At 36.7% G+C, this 18,282-nt stretch overlaps 6 protein-coding genes across 9 annotated transcripts in view; 3 read left to right on the top strand and 3 right to left on the bottom strand.

Moving 5' to 3' along the window:
* Window positions 1–2,242, bottom strand: part of LOC104769053 (KRR1 small subunit processome component homolog) — an 8,334-nt gene extending 6,092 nt beyond the window's left edge. The window contains exons 1-7 of the mRNA XM_010493177.2: window positions 1,526–2,242; window positions 1,024–1,324; window positions 825–935; window positions 645–713; window positions 422–478; window positions 240–278; window positions 38–142 (exon numbers count right to left, since the gene is read on the bottom strand). Of these exons, the coding sequence (XP_010491479.1) occupies window positions 38–142; window positions 240–278; window positions 422–478; window positions 645–713; window positions 825–935; window positions 1,024–1,278 (636 nt within the window). The 5' untranslated portion in view covers window positions 1,279–1,324; window positions 1,526–2,242. The remainder of the gene's footprint in view (window positions 1–37; window positions 143–239; window positions 279–421; window positions 479–644; window positions 714–824; window positions 936–1,023; window positions 1,325–1,525) is intronic.
* On the top strand, window positions 2,816–3,618 carry LOC104769051 (ferredoxin-thioredoxin reductase, variable chain, chloroplastic-like). Its single transcript, XM_010493175.2, has one exon. It carries the CDS (start codon window positions 2,888–2,890, stop codon window positions 3,455–3,457), a length of 570 nt encoding a protein of 189 aa, XP_010491477.1. The 5' UTR covers window positions 2,816–2,887; the 3' UTR covers window positions 3,458–3,618.
* Window positions 4,414–6,412, top strand: LOC104769049. Its single transcript, XM_010493171.2, has 8 exons — window positions 4,414–4,806; window positions 4,896–4,983; window positions 5,141–5,226; window positions 5,384–5,462; window positions 5,558–5,617; window positions 5,757–5,878; window positions 5,973–6,044; window positions 6,145–6,412. Exons 1-8 carry the CDS (start codon window positions 4,511–4,513, stop codon window positions 6,245–6,247), a joined length of 906 nt encoding a protein of 301 aa, XP_010491473.1. The 5' UTR covers window positions 4,414–4,510; the 3' UTR covers window positions 6,248–6,412.
* LOC104769050 (katanin p80 WD40 repeat-containing subunit B1 homolog) lies at window positions 6,265–12,509 on the bottom strand. 4 transcript variants are annotated; one of them, XM_010493173.2, is made up of 19 exons: window positions 12,223–12,509; window positions 12,024–12,142; window positions 11,637–11,767; window positions 11,355–11,472; window positions 11,006–11,232; window positions 10,445–10,547; window positions 10,072–10,142; window positions 9,913–9,987; window positions 9,612–9,755; window positions 9,174–9,516; window positions 8,544–9,071; window positions 8,165–8,224; window positions 7,959–8,080; window positions 7,579–7,707; window positions 7,376–7,450; window positions 7,162–7,274; window positions 6,934–7,050; window positions 6,772–6,840; window positions 6,265–6,656 (listed from the first exon to the last, which is right to left on the bottom strand). In XM_010493173.2, exons 2-19 carry the CDS (start codon window positions 12,049–12,051, stop codon window positions 6,590–6,592), a joined length of 2,520 nt encoding a protein of 839 aa, XP_010491475.1. In that variant the 5' UTR covers window positions 12,052–12,142; window positions 12,223–12,509; the 3' UTR covers window positions 6,265–6,589. The 4 variants fall into 4 exon arrangements, with proteins under 4 accessions (XP_010491475.1, XP_010491474.1, XP_010491476.1 ...); XM_010493172.2 differs by having other exon boundaries at window positions 12,024–12,135; XM_010493174.2 differs by having other exon boundaries at window positions 7,579–7,704; window positions 12,024–12,135.
* On the bottom strand, window positions 14,321–15,005 carry LOC104769048. Its single transcript, XM_010493170.2, has one exon. The coding sequence runs from the start codon at window positions 14,848–14,850 to the stop codon at window positions 14,545–14,547; it is 306 nt and encodes a 101-aa protein (XP_010491472.1). The 5' UTR covers window positions 14,851–15,005; the 3' UTR covers window positions 14,321–14,544.
* The window catches only part of LOC104769047 (alpha-galactosidase 1), an 8,732-nt gene continuing 6,521 nt past the window's right edge, over window positions 16,072–18,282 (top strand). The window contains exons 1-11 of the mRNA XM_019241761.1: window positions 16,072–16,489; window positions 16,784–16,842; window positions 16,939–16,995; window positions 17,113–17,147; window positions 17,235–17,338; window positions 17,442–17,517; window positions 17,603–17,661; window positions 17,759–17,824; window positions 17,912–17,995; window positions 18,083–18,147; window positions 18,228–18,280. Of these exons, the coding sequence (XP_019097306.1) occupies window positions 16,308–16,489; window positions 16,784–16,842; window positions 16,939–16,995; window positions 17,113–17,147; window positions 17,235–17,338; window positions 17,442–17,517; window positions 17,603–17,661; window positions 17,759–17,824; window positions 17,912–17,995; window positions 18,083–18,147; window positions 18,228–18,280 (840 nt within the window). The 5' untranslated portion in view covers window positions 16,072–16,307. The remainder of the gene's footprint in view (window positions 16,490–16,783; window positions 16,843–16,938; window positions 16,996–17,112; window positions 17,148–17,234; window positions 17,339–17,441; window positions 17,518–17,602; window positions 17,662–17,758; window positions 17,825–17,911; window positions 17,996–18,082; window positions 18,148–18,227; window positions 18,281–18,282) is intronic.

Here is an 18,282-nt window from a genome sequence, read left to right as displayed (position 1 = left end):
AAAAAAAAAAAAAAAGTGAGAGATTTTCCATACAAACCTTTATATGGTATGAAGGACGCATTTGATTCTGTATGCAGTCTTCCACAATCTTTCTGATTTGTTTGAGACCTTTCCATGAACCCATTGCGGCTACAGTACTTCCCTGGTAAATTTACCACGGAGCAAGTAAATATAAAAAATCCAAAGAAGGAAAAATGTACGACTGAAATGAGACATTTGCAAAAGAAACACATGAATACCTGAACTAGAATGTAACAGCTGGTTAATATTTCCAGCGTCTGCAAGAAGCCAAAATTATTAAGCCTCAAAACACATAAGCATACAACGGTTTCGCACAACCTCTTAAGCATTACACGACTAGTATCACTAAACATGCATCTCTCTGTTAAATATAGGACATTGAACCAGACAGTTGACAAACCTTCAAGGTAGAGGAATTAGGACCCACAAGTCGCTGCCTTCTTCTAACAAATCTTTCCTGCAAAGATAAGTCTATATTATGACCTGTTGACTATGCATGCTATATACAAATTGACATTACATTCAACCAACATCGATAAGGATCAAAATGCAAACACAGGGGTGAGTGATATCATTGAACTTAGGCCATCATAAGATTCCCCGAGACTAAGACTGAATTGTACCTTATTCCGAACCAAGTTACGAATCTTGATGATATCACATTGCACCTCATCGTCTAGAATCTTAATAGCCTGTAATGATGCAAAGTGAAAAGAAGATCCATAACCACATATATCAGAAAGAAACACACTTCCAATTACATAAATTTGTTAGAACCTAGAATTGTAACAACGTAATAATACCTGAGGAGCAGGGACACTTCTGGAAAGAAGCTTAATCAAATCCCTAGCTTTGATAACAATGAACGGATCTCTTGTCTTCATCGTCGTTTTAACAGTCATAGAACCTTTAACCTACAAATTATAACAACATAATTTTCAGAAAAAAAAGCAACTAGACCAAAGCCAGAGACGAAACAAACGTAAAGGGGAGGGGACACACCAGGTTGAGCTCGCAGGCGAGACCATATTCCTTGAGAGCGGATTCGATTCTAGGCCAGCAATCCTGAAGATACTTCTTTCTGTATTGAGGAAAGAGTGTGGTGAAGTCGGTAGAAGAGAGCATGCCTGTGGGATTCCATGCCGGGTCGAACTTCTCGACAGTCCAACGGTCGATGTTTGGGTCTTCGTCCCATGGCTTCGGCACCCTTTTCTCGATATTCTGCTCCTCGTGCTCAATCTCTTCCATATTCGCCATTGTAAACAATCAGTTACTTCCTCCTCCTCTCTTGACGGCGGCGAAGCTTTATATGATATGATATGATTAGGGTTTATGTTTGTTAGAAGGTTTGTTAGAATATTTTAAATACCAAAAATACAAATTTGGTTAAGAAAACTTTTGTAAAATTTATCCCCCAATGGTAAGTTTCTTACATTATATTTCAAAAAAAAAAAAAAACATAACTTGTTTTACAAGCAAAACACCTAAATAAAACTTCACTTACCATTGTTATTTGAGGTTTGTCCTCCAATGGTACCATAGCACCACCCCCAACTTCCATGCCACCATAACACAACGAAAAAGATTTTGCGGAGAAAGCTGACTCTCGTTACAAAAAGATATCAAATCTGACTCTCATATTACCAAAAGATATCAAATGCTCACTTAAAACCCCAGTAGGATTTAAGTGTGAAAGTGGAATGAAAGATCAAAGATCAAAGGAGAGAGAAGAAGGGTTTAAATGTGAAAGATCAAAGTGTGAAAGTGTGATGGTCTGTGTTAAGGGTCGGGTTTAAATGGGAAACTACAAGTTGTGGTTAGTGTAGTTAGCAATCAATAACAAGAGACTAAGTATGGTGTAGACATATAGTAGTCCTAGTCTTAGTAGTTGCAACTACCGAAGATGGGTCCATTCACAGGGAGAGATCCGAATGTGAAGGCTGATTTAAGAGCAATAGATGTTGACATTCACAGGGCCAGTATTTATTTACAGGTAAAATCATTACTTAAAACATATTTCAGACGATTCCTACGAAATCAACACAGAAATAGCTCAAATTCCAAAGAACATCGATGATTAAAAAAACCTTTCTTTTGTTATACAATGCAGCCAACTCTATTGCATCTGACTGTGAAAGAGTATGTCACACCTGAGAAGTTTGATTTCTGGAAAACATACGGAGAATCAATAGGATTCCGCTATGTTGCAAGTGGTCCACTGGTAAAGCCACGAACTAGCTCTTACCATCTCTTTCTATCAAAAAATATCTGAGAACATTGAAGAACCAGGAATGTGCTTATATTAATTTGGTTATATATACTTCTTTGCAGGTAAGATCTTCATACAGAGCAGGAGAGCTATATGTTAAGACAATGGTGAAAGAAAGCTACTCCAAATCCTTATCCTAATAGCAACAATGGATAATCATAAATTCCACAAATGAAACCCGGGACTCCACACAAAGCCATTACTCCTAAGTCCTACCTCTCTCTTTTTTCTTTTATCTTTCAATTGACTTTATTGATTTTGGTACTATTGTTGATATATAAAAGTTAATATATAGTTTTTTTTTTTTTGTGTTTTATGAAATGCTGCCAATAATAATATCTGGAAATAATCTCAAAGATATTATTTACAGTGTTGGATTCTTTAACTGAAGCCACAAGTTCCTCATCCCTTACATTGTCTTATGTCTGACACGCGTCACCTTTATTATCCAAAACTAATCCGAAAAGCAAATAATTAGTAATCACCTTAATTAAATTAAGCATCTTATATAAATAGATGAGGCGCTAAATCAATTAATCTTTTTTGGTTTTACTCTCACTTTCATAAAAAAATTGTTTTTTTCCGGCTCAGACGCAGATGACTAGTGGTTACGCTCTGTCACCGGCGATTATCGCCGCCGTTCGTCCTCCGTCATCTCAAGATTGTCTCTCTGCTGCATCTGTTTACGGACGCAAAGCGATCAATTCTTCTTCTTCATCTTCGTCTATCTTGGTGGTACCTACCTCATTATCCACTTCCTACGGTCGAAGCAAATGCGCCTTCTCAATCTCGCGAAAGAATCCAAAATCGAAGATTCGTTGCGATACTGCTGTGAAATCGGCGGCTTCTGTAGACGCGGACGCTGATCTTTCGTCATCAACGACGTCACTGGAGGAGAAGGAGGAAGATGAGAAAGCCAAGGAGAAGATTGGGGCTAGGGTTAGGGTTACGGCGCCGTTGAAAGTTTACCATGTGGTTCGTGTTCCAGAGGTTGAATTGATGGGGATGGAAGGTTTTATCAAAGATTACGTCGTTCTTTGGAAAGGAAAACGAATCTCAGCTAATCTGCCGTTTAAGGTACAGTTTGTGAAAGAGATTGAAGGTCGTGGTCCTGTTAAGTTCTTTACGCATCTTAAGGAAGATGAGTTTGAGTTAATTGATTCGTGATTGAATCGGAAAAAAAGGCAAAAGCTTTCTTCTTTCTCTTTCTGATGTTAATTAGAGATTTGAGAAAAATCTTTTGTGAATGAATGGGTTTGTTTGTTTGTATGTACCCTTTTGTATACATTTTAGCTTATTATATACATAAGATTTCACCCATTCTTGAATCCTCTATTGCTTTGTTTCTTCTTATGTTGGAGAAATAAAAAGCGGATTCTTGATCCATTGACAAAGCTTGGAAGTCTTGGGGTCTCTTCAGATCAACATTTGAATTTATTTTATCCTCAAAGTCTATAATTCGTTGTGGGGTTATGAAGTCCATTGTAGTGGGTATGAAGGTTTTTAAGAAACTGGTTTCTGTAACTCTGTGAGTGTTAACGGTTGATTCTTATACAGAAATCTTTGTTTGTAGTTTAGGATCAGGAACTAAAAGGAATGACATCAGATTTTTTCTAGGTACTTGTTTGGATGAATTACATTGCAGTTGTCTATTGCATTTTAAGATCTTTGTAGGAGAGAGTCTTTAAATTAGTAGCCATACTGATTCTTATCAAATTGCATGAGAGTGTTAAAGAATCGATTCCTGTGAGTGTTTAAAGGTATTTTTTTGGAGCAAATTTGAGTCTTTTAAGGTCAATGTGGTGGTTCGTTTGCTGCAACCTTTTGTTGCAGCCATAACTACAGAAGTAGTCGAAGGTGTAGGTATAAACCGCAGTCAATTAGCGAGAGAAGTGGATAGTGATCATGTGAGCACATGATCATAAGAACCAGCAAGAAGTCAGGTTTTGTGTCCAACGTGCTAAGCTATGAGCCTAGGACTACTATGAGGGATGTTGTTCCAACTTCCAACCTACAGTTTTCAGTTCGGTTATGGTATTCCGGTTTGCTATTCATATAGACCCAAGTTAGTCTTAACCGGATTGAACCGAGTTTGAAATTGTTGTAATCCGATGAAAATGTGAAAGAGCAAAATTTCATAAACAAGACCGCAGGAAACACAAACTCGAGCGAGCTTGTTTAGTTACTGAATCCGAAAACGCGAATAGATCGAACAAGAAAATGTACGAAAGTAATCTCTTATCGCTGTCATCTTCATGCACCATGAATCTCAATTTCGCTTTCTCTCCCTTCTTTATCACTCAGACACAACCATTCTCTCCCCACAAACGTAATCTTCCCACTCTCGTCGCTGTTTCTGCTAATTCCGACAACCACGCCGGTGACAATAACGGCGGAGTGTCGGCGGCGAAGAAAGGGTCAGGGACGTCGGCGAGAGGAAGGAGATTACTCAAGGTTAGAGAAGAGAAGAGAAAACGCGACTACGATCGTCTTCACGATTACCCATCTTGGGCCAAGTACTTCTTTCTTTCTTTTTGCACTCCAAGTGTTTGTGTTTTTGCCTATCGTGAAACTGTTGCTGAATTGGTGGAATTCATATGTGCAGGGTACTGGAAAGTGCGTGTAAAGATGATGAAGAGCTTCGAGCTGTTCTTGGTGATAGCATTGGAAATCCTGAGCTCATGAGAAAGAAGGTAACTTTGTGGGTCTCTCCTTGATATTTACTGTTGATTTCGTTACAATGAGTTTACTTCTCTGTTATAGTTTCTTTGTTATATGACCAGACATTTCTATGTGTTGTTTGTATCGATTTTGAAGTTTGACATGTATGTGTTTACTAAATCTATTCAGGTTGAAGAAAGGCTTAGGAAGAAGGGAAAAGATTTCCAGAAGCAGAAGACTGGTTCTGTGCTTTCTTTCAAAGTTAACTTCAGAGAGTGAGCAACTTTTTTTAACATCTTTATTGTATTGTGTTTCCCTTTGGTTTCTGCTGCATTCGTTCCTCCACATAAGAGTATAAGAGACTACTTCAGAATCCCATTCCATAAATTACTCACTGTTATTTGACCAGTATTCTTATTTTGATGACTGCAGTTTCAATCCTGTTGATTCCTTTATATGGTTTGAGCTCTATGGAACGCCTTCAGATCGAGATGTTGATCTTATTGGAAGTGTAAGAAATTGATCTTCTTCTTGCTATTGATTGCAAAACGCCAAGTCTTGTTGTGATGACTCAATGCTTCTTCCATTTCTTTCTTTTGTTAACAGGTTATACAGGCATGGTATGTTATGGGGAGATTGGGCGCTTTCAACACATCTAACTTACAGGTTTGTATTTTCTTCTACTGATCCTTATCTATTATCAATCACACCACCATCTATTTCAGTTACGAGTTATGTTTTTCGTCCTCTTTCCATGGTCATCTTCACTCTGGTCTGAATGATATAATCTAAACTATGATTGCAGCTAGCAAACTCGTCTCTAGAATATGATCCTCTCTACGACGGAGAGAAGGGCTTCAAAGTGATGCCTTCATCGTTTCATGACATCAGCGATGTCGAATTTCAAGACAATTGGGGTCGTGTGTGGTAATCAACTGTTCTGACATGTCCTTCATAATGCAACCCATTTCCTTAAAAACCGTGTAACTAGTCTGAACTTTACTTGCAATGTTTGTTGTAGGGTTGATCTTGGTACTTCGGATATCTTCGCCCTTGATGTGCTTCTCAACTGTTTGACAGTTATGAGTTCAGAGTAAGTAACACAAGAGAACTTGTTTGTTTCCTTATATCCTCTTTGATTGATTCCTTATTTGTTGCAGAAAACTTTAATCTTTGTTGATATGAAATTTCAGGTACTTGGGCATTCAACAAGTAGTATTTGGTGGTAAACGACTGGGAGATTGGGAAGAGGGAATGACAAATCCCGATTTTGGTTATAAGTATTTTAAGATCTGAATCTTCTAGAAAACCAGTTTTGTTAAATATAGGCTTCTCTTTTGTACTCTTAAGAACACATAGCTAAACAGTGTGGAAGAAATGATAACCTAGAACACATAGCTAAATAGTGTGGAAGAAATGATAACCTAGATCAATACAACAGCCGAAATGGCTCTTTACACACCAAGTTAGCTTGAAACTGAGACAGTACCGTGGAGAATTTGCTCCCGCAAAGCAAAGGGTACCGACCCGAGCAGTGGCCAGACGCAATACGCGAGGGTTAGTTTAGTCTTCCAAAGACTCTTTTGGTTAGCTTGGTAGAATTAGCTTTAGTGTTGTTAAACTCCACATCCAAAAACATCACGATGAAACTTCTTGAAATGTTAAGTTCAGCTCATGCAGTGTCTTCGCCACCAAATTTCCTCTTCTACATATCCATAAAGAGATATATAAGACGTAAGATAGTAGACTTAAAAACGAAAAACAAAAAAGAGAAGAGAACCATTTAACTCTTCATTGTCCAGTAGATGAAATTTACTCACCTTGCTAAAGAGGGAAGGCAAGCCTTGATTTTCTCAAGTTCAACAAAGCAACAACTGTACCGCTCCATCCTGAATAGCAACAAAAAAATTTTGACTTGCAAGAGGGAATAAATTGCAATAGAAAAAGTTACAATGAAAGGTAAGACTGAAGCTCGAACCAACCTTTGCTCAGCCTCAATATCTACACCAACAGATGATGGAGCCGAGAGCGACGAGTAAATTTGTGACCCATACATTCTAACCAGCTTAAGCAGCAAATCCAGGCAGACACTCAAATGACTAGAGACAGAAAACGGTTATTAGAAAACAAAAACAAAAACAAAACAAAGCTACGGATTCACAGTTTGATAGATGACCATGTCATTATGTTCTTCATAATAAATAGCTTACCGGTCCACGTTGCTCCCAAGAAGAGCTGTCAAAAGGGGAAGAAGGGAGGTACAAGTATCCAGTGTCAAAATTTCAGGTCTCTCGTTTACTATAAGTAGAACATCCGCAATGACCTGTACCAAATGAAATAATGAGAGTTTGCGTAAGTGAAAAATATATACTTCGGTGTTTTTATATACATTGATTTGAAAGGAAACAAACAGAAGTTGCTTACAGCATTATCAGCCATCTTCTCTATTGAACTTATCGAGTTTTTAATATCATTTCTTTCCCAATATCTACGGACTACCTGCAAATTGGGTGAAGCTATTTTAGTAGATAAACAATGTTTATGGAAATCTATGTATTTTACTGCTAGCATTCTAATTAGTAAAACAGACCAAAAGAATTGTCATAGTCTGAACTTTCTTGGTGTACCTGTAACTTAGCCAAGCGAGACTGCATAGAGCTGACAAATTGTTCGTGTTGCCCCATTATGTCTGCAACTATATCTTCTTCGCTAGCAGAAGTGATTCCTTGATCAACTGGCACATGATTTCCTCTCTGCTTGAGATGTAGGAACACAGCGTAAGCATGACTATATGAGATGTTGAAGACTGGTAACTGGGAAATTTAATGTCTACTAAAACGCTGAAGATGTAGGATCAGTTGAAATTAAGTTTATAAAAAAAGGATCTGACATCTGACTAAACTACTCGTCGCTCTTTATTTTGCCCTTCCTCATTCTTCGTTTCTACAGTCCATGTTTTATAGCCTCGAGATCCCAAATAAAAAACACAAAACTTTAATGCCATTACCATATTGGGAGAGCGAATGTTTGGTGCAGTCATATTTCCACCAGAAGAACTCGAAACAGGACCCTCAAAGTTTGAAAATCTTCCTCTTCTTTCCCTATTTAGAACGAGGGAATGCAGTCTTCCTAGTATGTCAAGGCAGATAATGAGAATTTTTTCATACGCACATTAAAAGGGAAAAACAAAAACAAATGTTCAGAAAGAGTTACCTCCTTTTCGACTTTCATTAGGACTTGAATCTCTATTTGCATTATAGCTACTCAAGTCAGCTGAAATAAATAGTTAGTTAGCTTAGATTTGAGCACAGGATCCAGAAAACTCAGCATACGTATCTATAATATAGACGTACTAAAAAGACTGATTCCTAGGACCAACTAAATAAGAAGTTATGTTACTAAAACAATGTACTAAAAAACAACATATATACCTAAAGACTGATTCCTAGGAACTCATATATATAAACCCAAGTCCTTCATAAACTCATAAAAGTGTTCTCCGTAATTAAGATGCCAAGATAGTTGAGCAATATCAAATGTCATTCATATTTACTCTAAAACAAAGGAAGACTGGAAAGGCGTTTAAACATACAGCTTTGGTCGTAATTGCTCGGAGGTGATCTCACCAGTGATCTTGAACTAAACCTTCCAAATCCCCTGTATCTGTTATCTTTAGTTGTTCTCTCAGCTGTATCCCATGTGCCACCTTCGTCACTAGGATATGTATTTCCATCTTGTAAAGTGTTTGGTTCTATAGGCTGAGACTGCGACCTTTCAAGAAGGGAACTGGTTGGTCGATCTGGCTCATTTCTGCTGCTCAACAGCCTTCGAGAATCAGCAGCCTTTGACTGCAGTGAATATGGCATAGTTCTTCCAATTATGTCAAGTTCTGCTCTGGATTCAGATGCCTGCTCAATTATTGGGTCTGTTCTGGGGACAATGACTTGAAAATAATCTTCTTTATTGACTACTGGAGGATTCGCCTTTGGGTTAGCTTTTCCATAATTCCTCTTTGAAGCTAAGGCAGTAGGGACAACTGTAGAAACACCAGAAGCAATTTTCGGAGCATTGGTCAAAGTAACCCTGCGAGGACTAGGAGAGTCTGATATACCTCCTGTGGCTTCAGCAAATAGCAGACAAACCAAAAATGCAATAATAATAAGCCGTAACATTATAGCAAAGAGCGAAAAGAGAAAGAAAATAGAGGATAAAGTAAACTTACATGACAAGGTTCTTGACTCTTTTACTGCGTCTGCGCTATGAGTAACTGACAACTTTCCGTGAGGCTTTGGTTCCTTTACCAAAGGATCTGAACTTTGAGATACTGATGACCTTCCGGTAGACTTTGTTTCTTTTGGCAAAGGATCCGAGTCTTGAGAAACAGATAAATTTCCAAGAGACTTTGTTTCCTTCAATAAAGGATCCACTTTCTGGGAACCAGGCAACTTTCCGAGAATAACCTTTGAGCTGTTATCGTTCAGACCTGCTTGATCTCTGCCTGAGCCTGATGTTTTCTCTGGATGGGAATTTGACTGATTGGCGCCTCCACTCATAGGCTCAGTGCGCTGAGAATGTCATTAGAAAATTGGATGGAGAGCTTAGAGATAACAACTACGGAACAGGCGAAACTATAACAAAGCGTGCAGGGAGAGAGAGATACCGAGAGGTCCACAACCCACACGCCTACACAATTTTGATTGTATGAGCAACCAAGAAGCTTTCCCTCGTGAACATTCATATCCGACAAGTTTGACCATCCAACATCCACTCCATCATGACATCTTATTGGCTCCCAAGAGAAAATCTACAATTTGCATGGAAGTTAGTGAAGAAAGAACAACAAACATGTAATCCACAATTTGGAAGTTAGTGAAGAAAGAACAACAAAAATCTACAATTTGCATGAAAGAGGGATTTGTTAAGTTCATATATTTCTAAATGAGACATCCGGAAGAACTTACTTTGAGACTTTCTTGCAATCCACAAAGCACACTCTTTCCGTCTGGATTGAAAGTCAGGCATCGGACCCCAGTAGTCTAAAAAATGAGAATATTAGAAAGATCGAATACTCGAATTAGACACAGCGCATACCTAGGAGTAGTACAGACAACACATGATACCTCAGTTCCACCAGAACCAATAAGCTCGAATGTTTCAAGGTCCCAGAATTTGACAGTCTTATCAGCTGAACCTATTACCATAGGCAAAAGAAAAAAAAAACATAAATTCTATGAATACTGAAGTAAGGTAAACGATGCCATAAAAAGAAATAGCCGAACGCTAAACATATGAGAAAGCTGTAAATATGTGAGTTACTAAGAGTCGATGATGCAAAGTGGTCTAATGATGTTGGGGTTAGTTATACATGTAATCTTGCTCATAGCACATTTAGCTTTAAGAATAAATCAGGTTCAAATCATTGTGTGATAAAACTATTTCACCCGAAAATCTAAGAGCTTCAACGTTATGAAGTTTAGTAAGTGTGATACAGACCTGTTGCTAGCAGAAATTCATGGGGATGAAAATCTAGACTCTGAATTTGCCCTTCATGACTCTTAAACTCGTGCAAAAGTTTTCCAGCAGTCAAATCCCACACCTGGTGAAAGCAACCCACATATCAGATCCAACGTTAAGAGAGAAAGCAAAAATTGCAGGTAACTTGCTTTTCAGGATAAAAAGTATAGGAAGCACTAGCAGTACAAACTCTGAGATGAGACAAAGCAATAATCTAAAAAGGGACCAGATAATCTAAGTTTTCAAGAAAAGAGATAGGAAAGCCAGATAACATAAGTATCCAAGTTGACCAGGTAGTATGTTAGCTCTAAGCAAAAGTTTTCCCCTAAATAATAGCATGTCCAGCCGCGGAGAGAAGACATCAAATAATCGCATGTTCTCTCATCCACACATCTCTCACACCAGTCTATGCCTATTATACAAAATGCGGTATTGTTCTTCAAAGTATCCTCAGAAAATATAAGTTCCGAATTATATCAAATTGACTCCCCTGTTGTCCTCACCGATACACAATAAGAAAGGAAAAAGGCAGCTACAAACCTTGACAACATTATCTTCTCCTCCAGAAACAATCCAACGACCATCTGGAGTGAATCTGAGTACATTGATCCCTCGAGTGTGACCCTTGTAAGTATGGATGCAGCCCTTCTTTCTTATATCCCATATCTTAAGATTTGTGTCTAGAGATCCAGAAGCAAAAAACTCGCCAAAAGGGTGAAAATTCACGGCTATGCAATTCGACCTGTGACCAGTGAGAGTTCTGACAACTTCTCATAGATGCAACAAAAAAAATACATATTCAGTAAATATAAATAGCTGGGTGTGGCTGGCTAAACAGAGAATGAAAAAATTAAGATGATCATTAAAAGTTTAAAACTACTAAACTTACCCTTTGCCTCCTGGAGATCCCAAAGTTTAATTGTACCACTAGCAGCACCTGCTGCTACTAAGCCTTCCGAAGCATCAAACGTTACTGAATCAATCCCACTCGAGTGCCCATACAAGCTCTGATCACAAAACACCCAAATATAGACACTCAGACAGAAAATCGTCCAACTCGCTCAACTACATTATATCTAAAGTGTGTCCCATTTCCCCCTAGAACTAACTCAGGATCTACCAAAGCATTCCGCAATAAAAAAAGCAAATGAGGAAGAAATGAGAAACTGACCAGAATGGCGTTGGGCTTACCAATAGCCCAAAGATTGACCTTGTGATCTTCCCCACCAGTTACAAGAACCCTAGAGGACTTCCTCCCAATCTTAAGACAGTTAACAGCAGCAGAATGTGCCACAAATTCCTCTGTGGAATTCCAAATGTAAGTTAAGGGCTAAGCAATACTCTCATCAAAGTACAAAAATTGACTTTAAAAGTCTTTGAAATTTGGAAGCACACAGATACCCAACAGTCATAAAGCTCAAAACAAAAAGCTAAGAAGTGCAAACAGATCTCGTGAACCATAGCTGAAAGCGGCACTGGAGTAAAATCAAAACTTCCCACAGACAAAAACCCTAAAAGATGAAATCAGAGAAAATTTGAAATAAACAAAAACGGATACGGAGCTTGTAGGCGCGCTTGGTGTTCATGGCGGAAACGAAACCCTTACATCGGCCAACATTCAAAGCAGCCGCTTAAGATCTCCGCTTCTCGCAATCTCGCAATCTCGCAATCTGAAATCTGGAATAGATCAGTAACAAAAAGAAAAAAAAAATCCAATAGAAAAGAGATGAGTGATGAAGAAACTAATATAAGCATACCAGCAAATTTTAAGCTTAATGTATATCTTCCAACAAAATCCCAGAAAGCCAAATCTCTCAGCTCCGAACCCAAATTGATTAGAAAAGAATGCAGATTGAGGAATAGTATCTTGCAGTAAACGTCGTACTGTTGTTCCCTTTACGATGAAGACTAAAAAAAACAAATGGAGTTGTTGGATGAGTTAAACCTTATATCTTTCAAAATGTGTTTTCTCCTCTACTCTAATGGCGAGAGAAGAGAGAGAGTGTGAGAAATGTGAATGACACACAGACAAATTACACAAAGGAAGCAGAGAGAGAAAGAGAGGAAGCTTGCTTTATTAATTCTAATTATTTTACCTCTTCTCTCCATTCAAAATTCCATAATCATTTCTTTTTCAAATTCCATAATCAAATTTGCTCTTTAGGTAACATTTCTCAATTTTACAAAATCGATTTACTCTTCTTTCTGTAATTTTATATGCCTGACAACAAATATTTACTTGTTTGGTAAAGTAATTTCTATAACTATAGTATATGCCAGACCAAACAAACTTACAAGTTGATTCCTGACAACAACCAAAAAATGTTATATAACTATAGTATATGATTAAACAAACTTAAAAACATACCAAACTGAGTTATATTAGGACTTTAAATTTTATATGTGAAACTAAATATAGAACAAAAATCTGGATTAAACATCTTAGTAAAACTGTTCTTCTTTTACTTTAATACAAAATATAGTCTGATAAAATATCATTAAAATATGATAATTTTTTCCCCTTTTTCTAATGTTACAGTAAAATTGTCTTTAAGTGAATTTTTTGTTCTTTTTTTTGTCTGTTCAAAAAAAAGAGGAGGTAATATTTTTGTCTGATAATGAGTATTATATAATTTTAATATTATAGTATTAGTGTGTCATATTTGTTTGATTCGGTTGATATTTTATTTTCACTTTTCAGAATCTTACAGCATACTTTGATACTTATATCATTACTTTGATACTTATATGACTATATCGTAACTAATACAGTATATTAAACTACTACTTGTATTTGAATTTTTGATTTTTCTGTCGGTGTGCTTTAAGTGCACTTAATAACGATAACCGGTTTATTTTGGTTTCTTAATCGATTTGGTTTTGTCAATCGAATTTGGTACAATTACAATTATGGTTCTAATTTAGTCCTAAACACATACGAAATAACGTTTTCTAGGCTTTTACTAGTTGGTGATAATTGGATATTTGTGTCTTAGTTTAGGAAAATATCTGCAAAAACTTGATGACAAGAAGTACTGGACTATGAAGATAATCAATCACAACCAAGATTCAAAGAAGATAGAGTGGTTGTTACTTTATGATTAGTAGCGTTTAGTGATGATTAAGAGTAGTCATCCTTTCGAGGGTGAATACGTTATAACCATGCTCACCGCTGCGATGAACAATACTTGGAAAGTAGTATGAAAACACTACTAAAAAAATTGTTACTTTATGATCATCCCTAGCTAGGTCATATTCTTAATTGATTGCAAGTTCAAATTAAGTAACGTAGTCGGTTGTAATTTTTGAAGCTATAAATTATCGTCTAATTCTGTGAAAGGGATCTTGTAGTTTAGGCATTTGTTTCGGTTTTATTGATGAAGCTTATGCTTTTCACATATTCAGTGTTCAAATGGGCTTTGGCTCAATTTAGATCCATAATGGCATTATGTCTCACTCAATCTTTTTATCTCATATATGTACGCATTTGCTATGATATATAGATGTAGTTTTTGTTCTTAACTCATTAGTAAGTAAAGAATCAGGTTTTATATGTATATTCAGAATAACCGAGTTAACACGTTTGGGTGATTGATTCGTTTCAATTGTTCATATATAATAGATGCCCTATTATATTACTTCAACACATATAGACTAACTACTTTTTGTTCATGACTTAGAGCATTCGAAACATGCTATCATATAGCTTTGTATCGGCTAAGTTCAGGAGTTGGAGATAAGCGGACTCGTATGAATAACCATTATAAGAAGAGGACTTAAATAATAATAAAGAATCGGATGTCCAGCTTCGAAGGCAAAGTTGCTCATCTAGCTAGCTTAAGGTAAGTGTACTAATAATGCCAATGATTATTTTAAGCTCCATAATAATTGCGTTTACAAGAAGAGAAAAGGTAAACACATAAATTAAAACAAAAGGGTCCGATAGAAAGTGTTATAATGGACCATATATGAAGGTACATTAATTTGGAAATTAAAATATTGGATATAAATGATAGTTAAAGGTTAAAAAGCTGAAGAGAAAACTTGGAAAACATTTAGCATTAGCAACGGGGTTGAAACTAGCCGATGTAGATGTGAATCTTGAGTGCGAGAAGGAAGACGCAGACAAGGGAGAAGTAGAGTAGAGAATGGACGATAACTGAGACAGCACTTGTCTGAAAATTACCGAACTCAACGTATCTTTGTCGTCCAGGCAACTGAAACAGAAGCCCTGGCGTGAGCATCACGAAGAGTATCACCGTCACTAGCACCGGTCCCCAGTCCGACATTTTCTCTCTCTCTCTCTCTCTCTTGAGTCTTGATGATGATGATGATGCTTGCTTGCTTAAACGAGTACGATATAAGATGGTGCGTTTTATAGTCATAGGAGAGAGATTGGAGGGAATGTGGAGAAGGTGGGTCGGAGGGTTGATTCATGAAGTCACTGTTGATTCTCTTTTTTTGGAGGGGGTTTACTTGTGAATCAGGTTTTGATTTTTTTGGGGAATTGTAATGTTCTTTCTCCAAACTAAGCAACTTATAAGGTGAAAAGTGACAAAATACATATGTCATCATAAACTAAAGTTAAAACTAAACTACGGATTAACAGATACAGTTATTGAATTTTTCATAACTTTTTTTGTTTGTCCCGAGTTACTAGGTAGGAATATTTGATTAGTACCCAACACTTAACGTAACACAAGACTGATATATAAATAAGTTTTTGAAAACCCTTGAGTGAAACCAAAATTAAAAGGTGAAGGAATGATATATGCCGACCAAAAGAAAGACGTACAGAAATCAAAGACCTTTTATAATTTTCAAGTCCATAACAAAGACACATACATATATTTCTTGACAAGAAAAGGACATATTGCATATTTCAAAGAAAAATCCAGAAATCATAGTTTATCTTTAATACAAACAATGATTTTTTTTGTTTTTATCTCACATATTCAAAACTAGGATGTTGAAAAATTCATCATCAAAACTAGGAAATTATACAAAATTGTTAATTTGTTGGTTTAACCTTGACTACTTTTACTATCAACATTAGAAGAAATATAAACCCAAAAAAAATCGTATTGTTAAAAAGAAATGAAAATACTGATCATACATATTTACTACTCCCTCCCTTTCGTAATATATGATGTTTTGAGAAGTATTTTCATTTTATAATATAGAATGTTTCTAAATTTTTATGCAACTTTTAGATTAATTTTATATTTTATATTATGCAGTATTGTTTAAAATTAGTTAAACTTTTTAAAAGTAACTATTTTTTATGCGTGTTTTACCTAAAACATCCTATATTTTGAAACAGAGGAAATGTTATTCAAGAGAGTAACACAACAAGGTGTAGATTTTTTTTGTGCACAATTACAAATCCAACAAACAATACAGTGATTGATGGGTAAGTGATACCACACAACCCATATAGAACTTTTTCTAAAAACAGACCCAAGTGTTTGATTTCGATTTTGCTTCCACTAACACAATACTTTGACAAATTTTGAAAATCTCCAACGTTAATTTTGGTCAAACTCTGGATTTACGACTATATATATCAAGATCTTTGGCTTATATGGACGTTAAAGATTTGTTAAAAACGGAAAGTTAAAAAAAAAGAACGGAAACAGATTTTTCCCAAAAAAAAAGAAAAGAAAACACAGATAAGAGTTTGAGGGGCAAAACTGGAATAAACAGATATCTATAGACTACAGAAGAACACTCTTGAGCTTCTCTCTACTACAACTACAAGTACAAACAAAGCAGTGTTCGTCCTTCGTCAACTACTTAAAGCTTCGCACTCTGTTATTTGTTTGACAAGATTTTTCCAGAGATGACGAGAACAGAGAAACTTGAGATGGTGAAGATATCAACGATACTTACCATGATGGTTTTATCAATGGTGATGATGACGATGGTCGAGTCTTCGAGATCAGTTGACGTTGACGGCAACGACTCTGAGATCTTAAGAAGACACTTGCTCGCTAATGGCCTCGGCGTCACTCCTCCCATGGGGTCTGTATAACTCTGTTTCCTTCTTCTTTTTATTAATGGTTGGTTGATTTTTACCATTGATTCCCTAAATTGGAGTTTTGTGAAATCAAAAGACAACACTACATTCTACAATTAGTTTTTGACCAAACTCGTAATTGCTTGATTCTTGAATTTAACTTCTTTATCCTGATATTTTTGTGTTCAGACAAAATTAATAATCAATTGATTATTTCTATGTTGTGAAAAGTGTTTTTGTCTTTTGTGTTCTTTCTTGATGATGTCTGAATGAAGTTCAATGTGATGATGTTTTTGCAGGTGGAATAGCTGGAACCATTTCAGCTGCAACATAGATGAGAAGATGATCAAACAAACTGGTAAAGTTTCAATTTTTTTTTTAAAGCCTGGATTAATCTTTGCATCTCTAGTTATCTGTTATCTTAACAAATCAGTCAATTTGATGCTTGCAACAGCTGATGCTTTGGTTACCACTGGCCTCGCTAAGCTTGGTTACAACTATGTTAACATCGGTATGGCTCCAATATGACTAATCATTATATCAGTGTGATTTCTTAAAGAGTAAAACTTTTTCATGAGTTATATAATTTGTTCTTCACAGTACTAAAATCTTGGTTTTTTCCCATCAGATGATTGCTGGGCTGAAATTGCTCGTGACAACAAGGTATCAAACACTTGTTTGTTTTTCCTGGATTCATTTCTTATTCTGCAGTTTTTGGTATATGTTATCTTCCTCAAATCTGTTTTCCAGGGAAGTCTGGTGCCAAAGAAGTCAACTTTCCCTTCTGGTATTAAAGCCCTTGCGGATTATGTTCACAGCAAGGGCCTTAAGCTTGGGATTTACTCAGATGCCGGGTAAGCTTTTTACTTGCCTTCGTTTCTAGCATCATAGCTGATTAGCTTCAGTGATTTTGAACTAAAGAATACACATTGTCCTTCCAATTGTTTTTGTTTATAGGTACTTTACCTGCAGCAAAACCATGCCAGGTTCTTTAGGCCATGAGGAGCATGATGCCAAGACCTTTGCAGAATGGGTACGTTAGATGCCGTTCTTGTTTTCTGGTCACCTACCTGGTTTTCAGAGAGTGAGTAGTAACAATGCTTGGGCTCAAATTTCAGGGAATTGATTACTTGAAGTATGACAACTGCAACAACGATGGCTCTAAACCTACTGTCAGGTATAACTGTTGAGACCAGTTGAGTTTCAGGTTTACTTACCCACCAGATCTTCTTAACAGACGAGATTCATATTCACTTGATGATGGTACTATTCAGGTATCCAGTGATGACCCGAGCTCTGATGAAATCTGGCCGCCCCATCTTTCACTCCTTGTGTGAATGGTATAAAATCGTGTTCTCTTTCAAAAATAAGATTGTGTTTATTCCTCTGTGGAAGAATATGTCTAATTCAAGTTGTGTTGTTATCAGGGGAGATATGCATCCAGCTCTATGGGGATCTCCAGTAGGCAACAGTTGGAGAACCACTAACGACATCAAAGATACCTGGCTTAGGTAAGAGTAAAAGATAAAGATGGTGAAATCTTTCTTCAAAAAAGGCTGAAGGTTTCTCATTTTAACAATTTGTGTGGCTTATTACAGTATGATCTCAATAGCAGACATGAATGAAGTCTACGCTGAGCATGCAAGGCCTGGTGGCTGGAACGGTAGAAACCTGTTTATTTAAGTGTTTTTGCATATTTTAAGATTTTGGAGAAAACATTGTTGAGTTTGTTGTTGGTTGCAGACCCGGATATGCTTGAAGTGGGTAATGGAGGGATGACTAAAGAGGAGTACATAGT

Source organism: Camelina sativa, chromosome 20 (assembly GCF_000633955.1).
Source record: "Camelina sativa cultivar DH55 chromosome 20, Cs, whole genome shotgun sequence".
NCBI lineage: Eukaryota > Viridiplantae > Streptophyta > Magnoliopsida > Brassicales > Brassicaceae > Camelina > Camelina sativa.
Note: the sequence above shows the minus strand (reverse complement) of the source record. Positions and strands in the feature narration are given on the sequence as shown.

What these genes read in the sequence shown, in the direction of transcription:
- LOC104769051 (XM_010493175.2), top strand. Translation starts at nt 2,888, where the DNA reads ATGACTAGTGGTTACGCTCTGTCACCGGCGATTATCGCCGCCGTTCGT.
- LOC104769049 (XM_010493171.2), top strand. Translation starts at nt 4,511, where the DNA reads ATGTACGAAAGTAATCTCTTATCGCTGTCATCTTCATGCACCATGAAT. An exon ending in GATTACCCATCTTGGGCCAA is followed by an intron (nt 4,807 to 4,895) that starts GTACTTCTTTCT and finishes TCATATGTGCAG; the next exon opens with GGTACTGGAAAGTGCGTGTA. An exon ending in ATGTTGATCTTATTGGAAGT is followed by an intron (nt 5,463 to 5,557) that starts GTAAGAAATTGA and finishes TTTTGTTAACAG; the next exon opens with GTTATACAGGCATGGTATGT.
- LOC104769050 (XM_010493173.2), bottom strand. Translation starts at nt 12,051, where the DNA reads ATGAACACCAAGCGCGCCTACAAGCTCC. An exon ending in TTGGTTCTGGTGGAACTGAG is followed by an intron (nt 9,988 to 10,071) that starts GTATCATGTGTT and finishes CTCATTTTTTAG; the next exon opens with ACTACTGGGGTCCGATGCCT. An exon ending in TAATGAAAGTCGAAAAGGAG is followed by an intron (nt 8,081 to 8,164) that starts GTAACTCTTTCT and finishes TTGACATACTAG; the next exon opens with GAAGACTGCATTCCCTCGTT.
- LOC104769048 (XM_010493170.2), bottom strand. Translation starts at nt 14,850, where the DNA reads ATGACTATAAAACGCACCATCTTATATCGTACTCGTTTAAGCAAGCAA.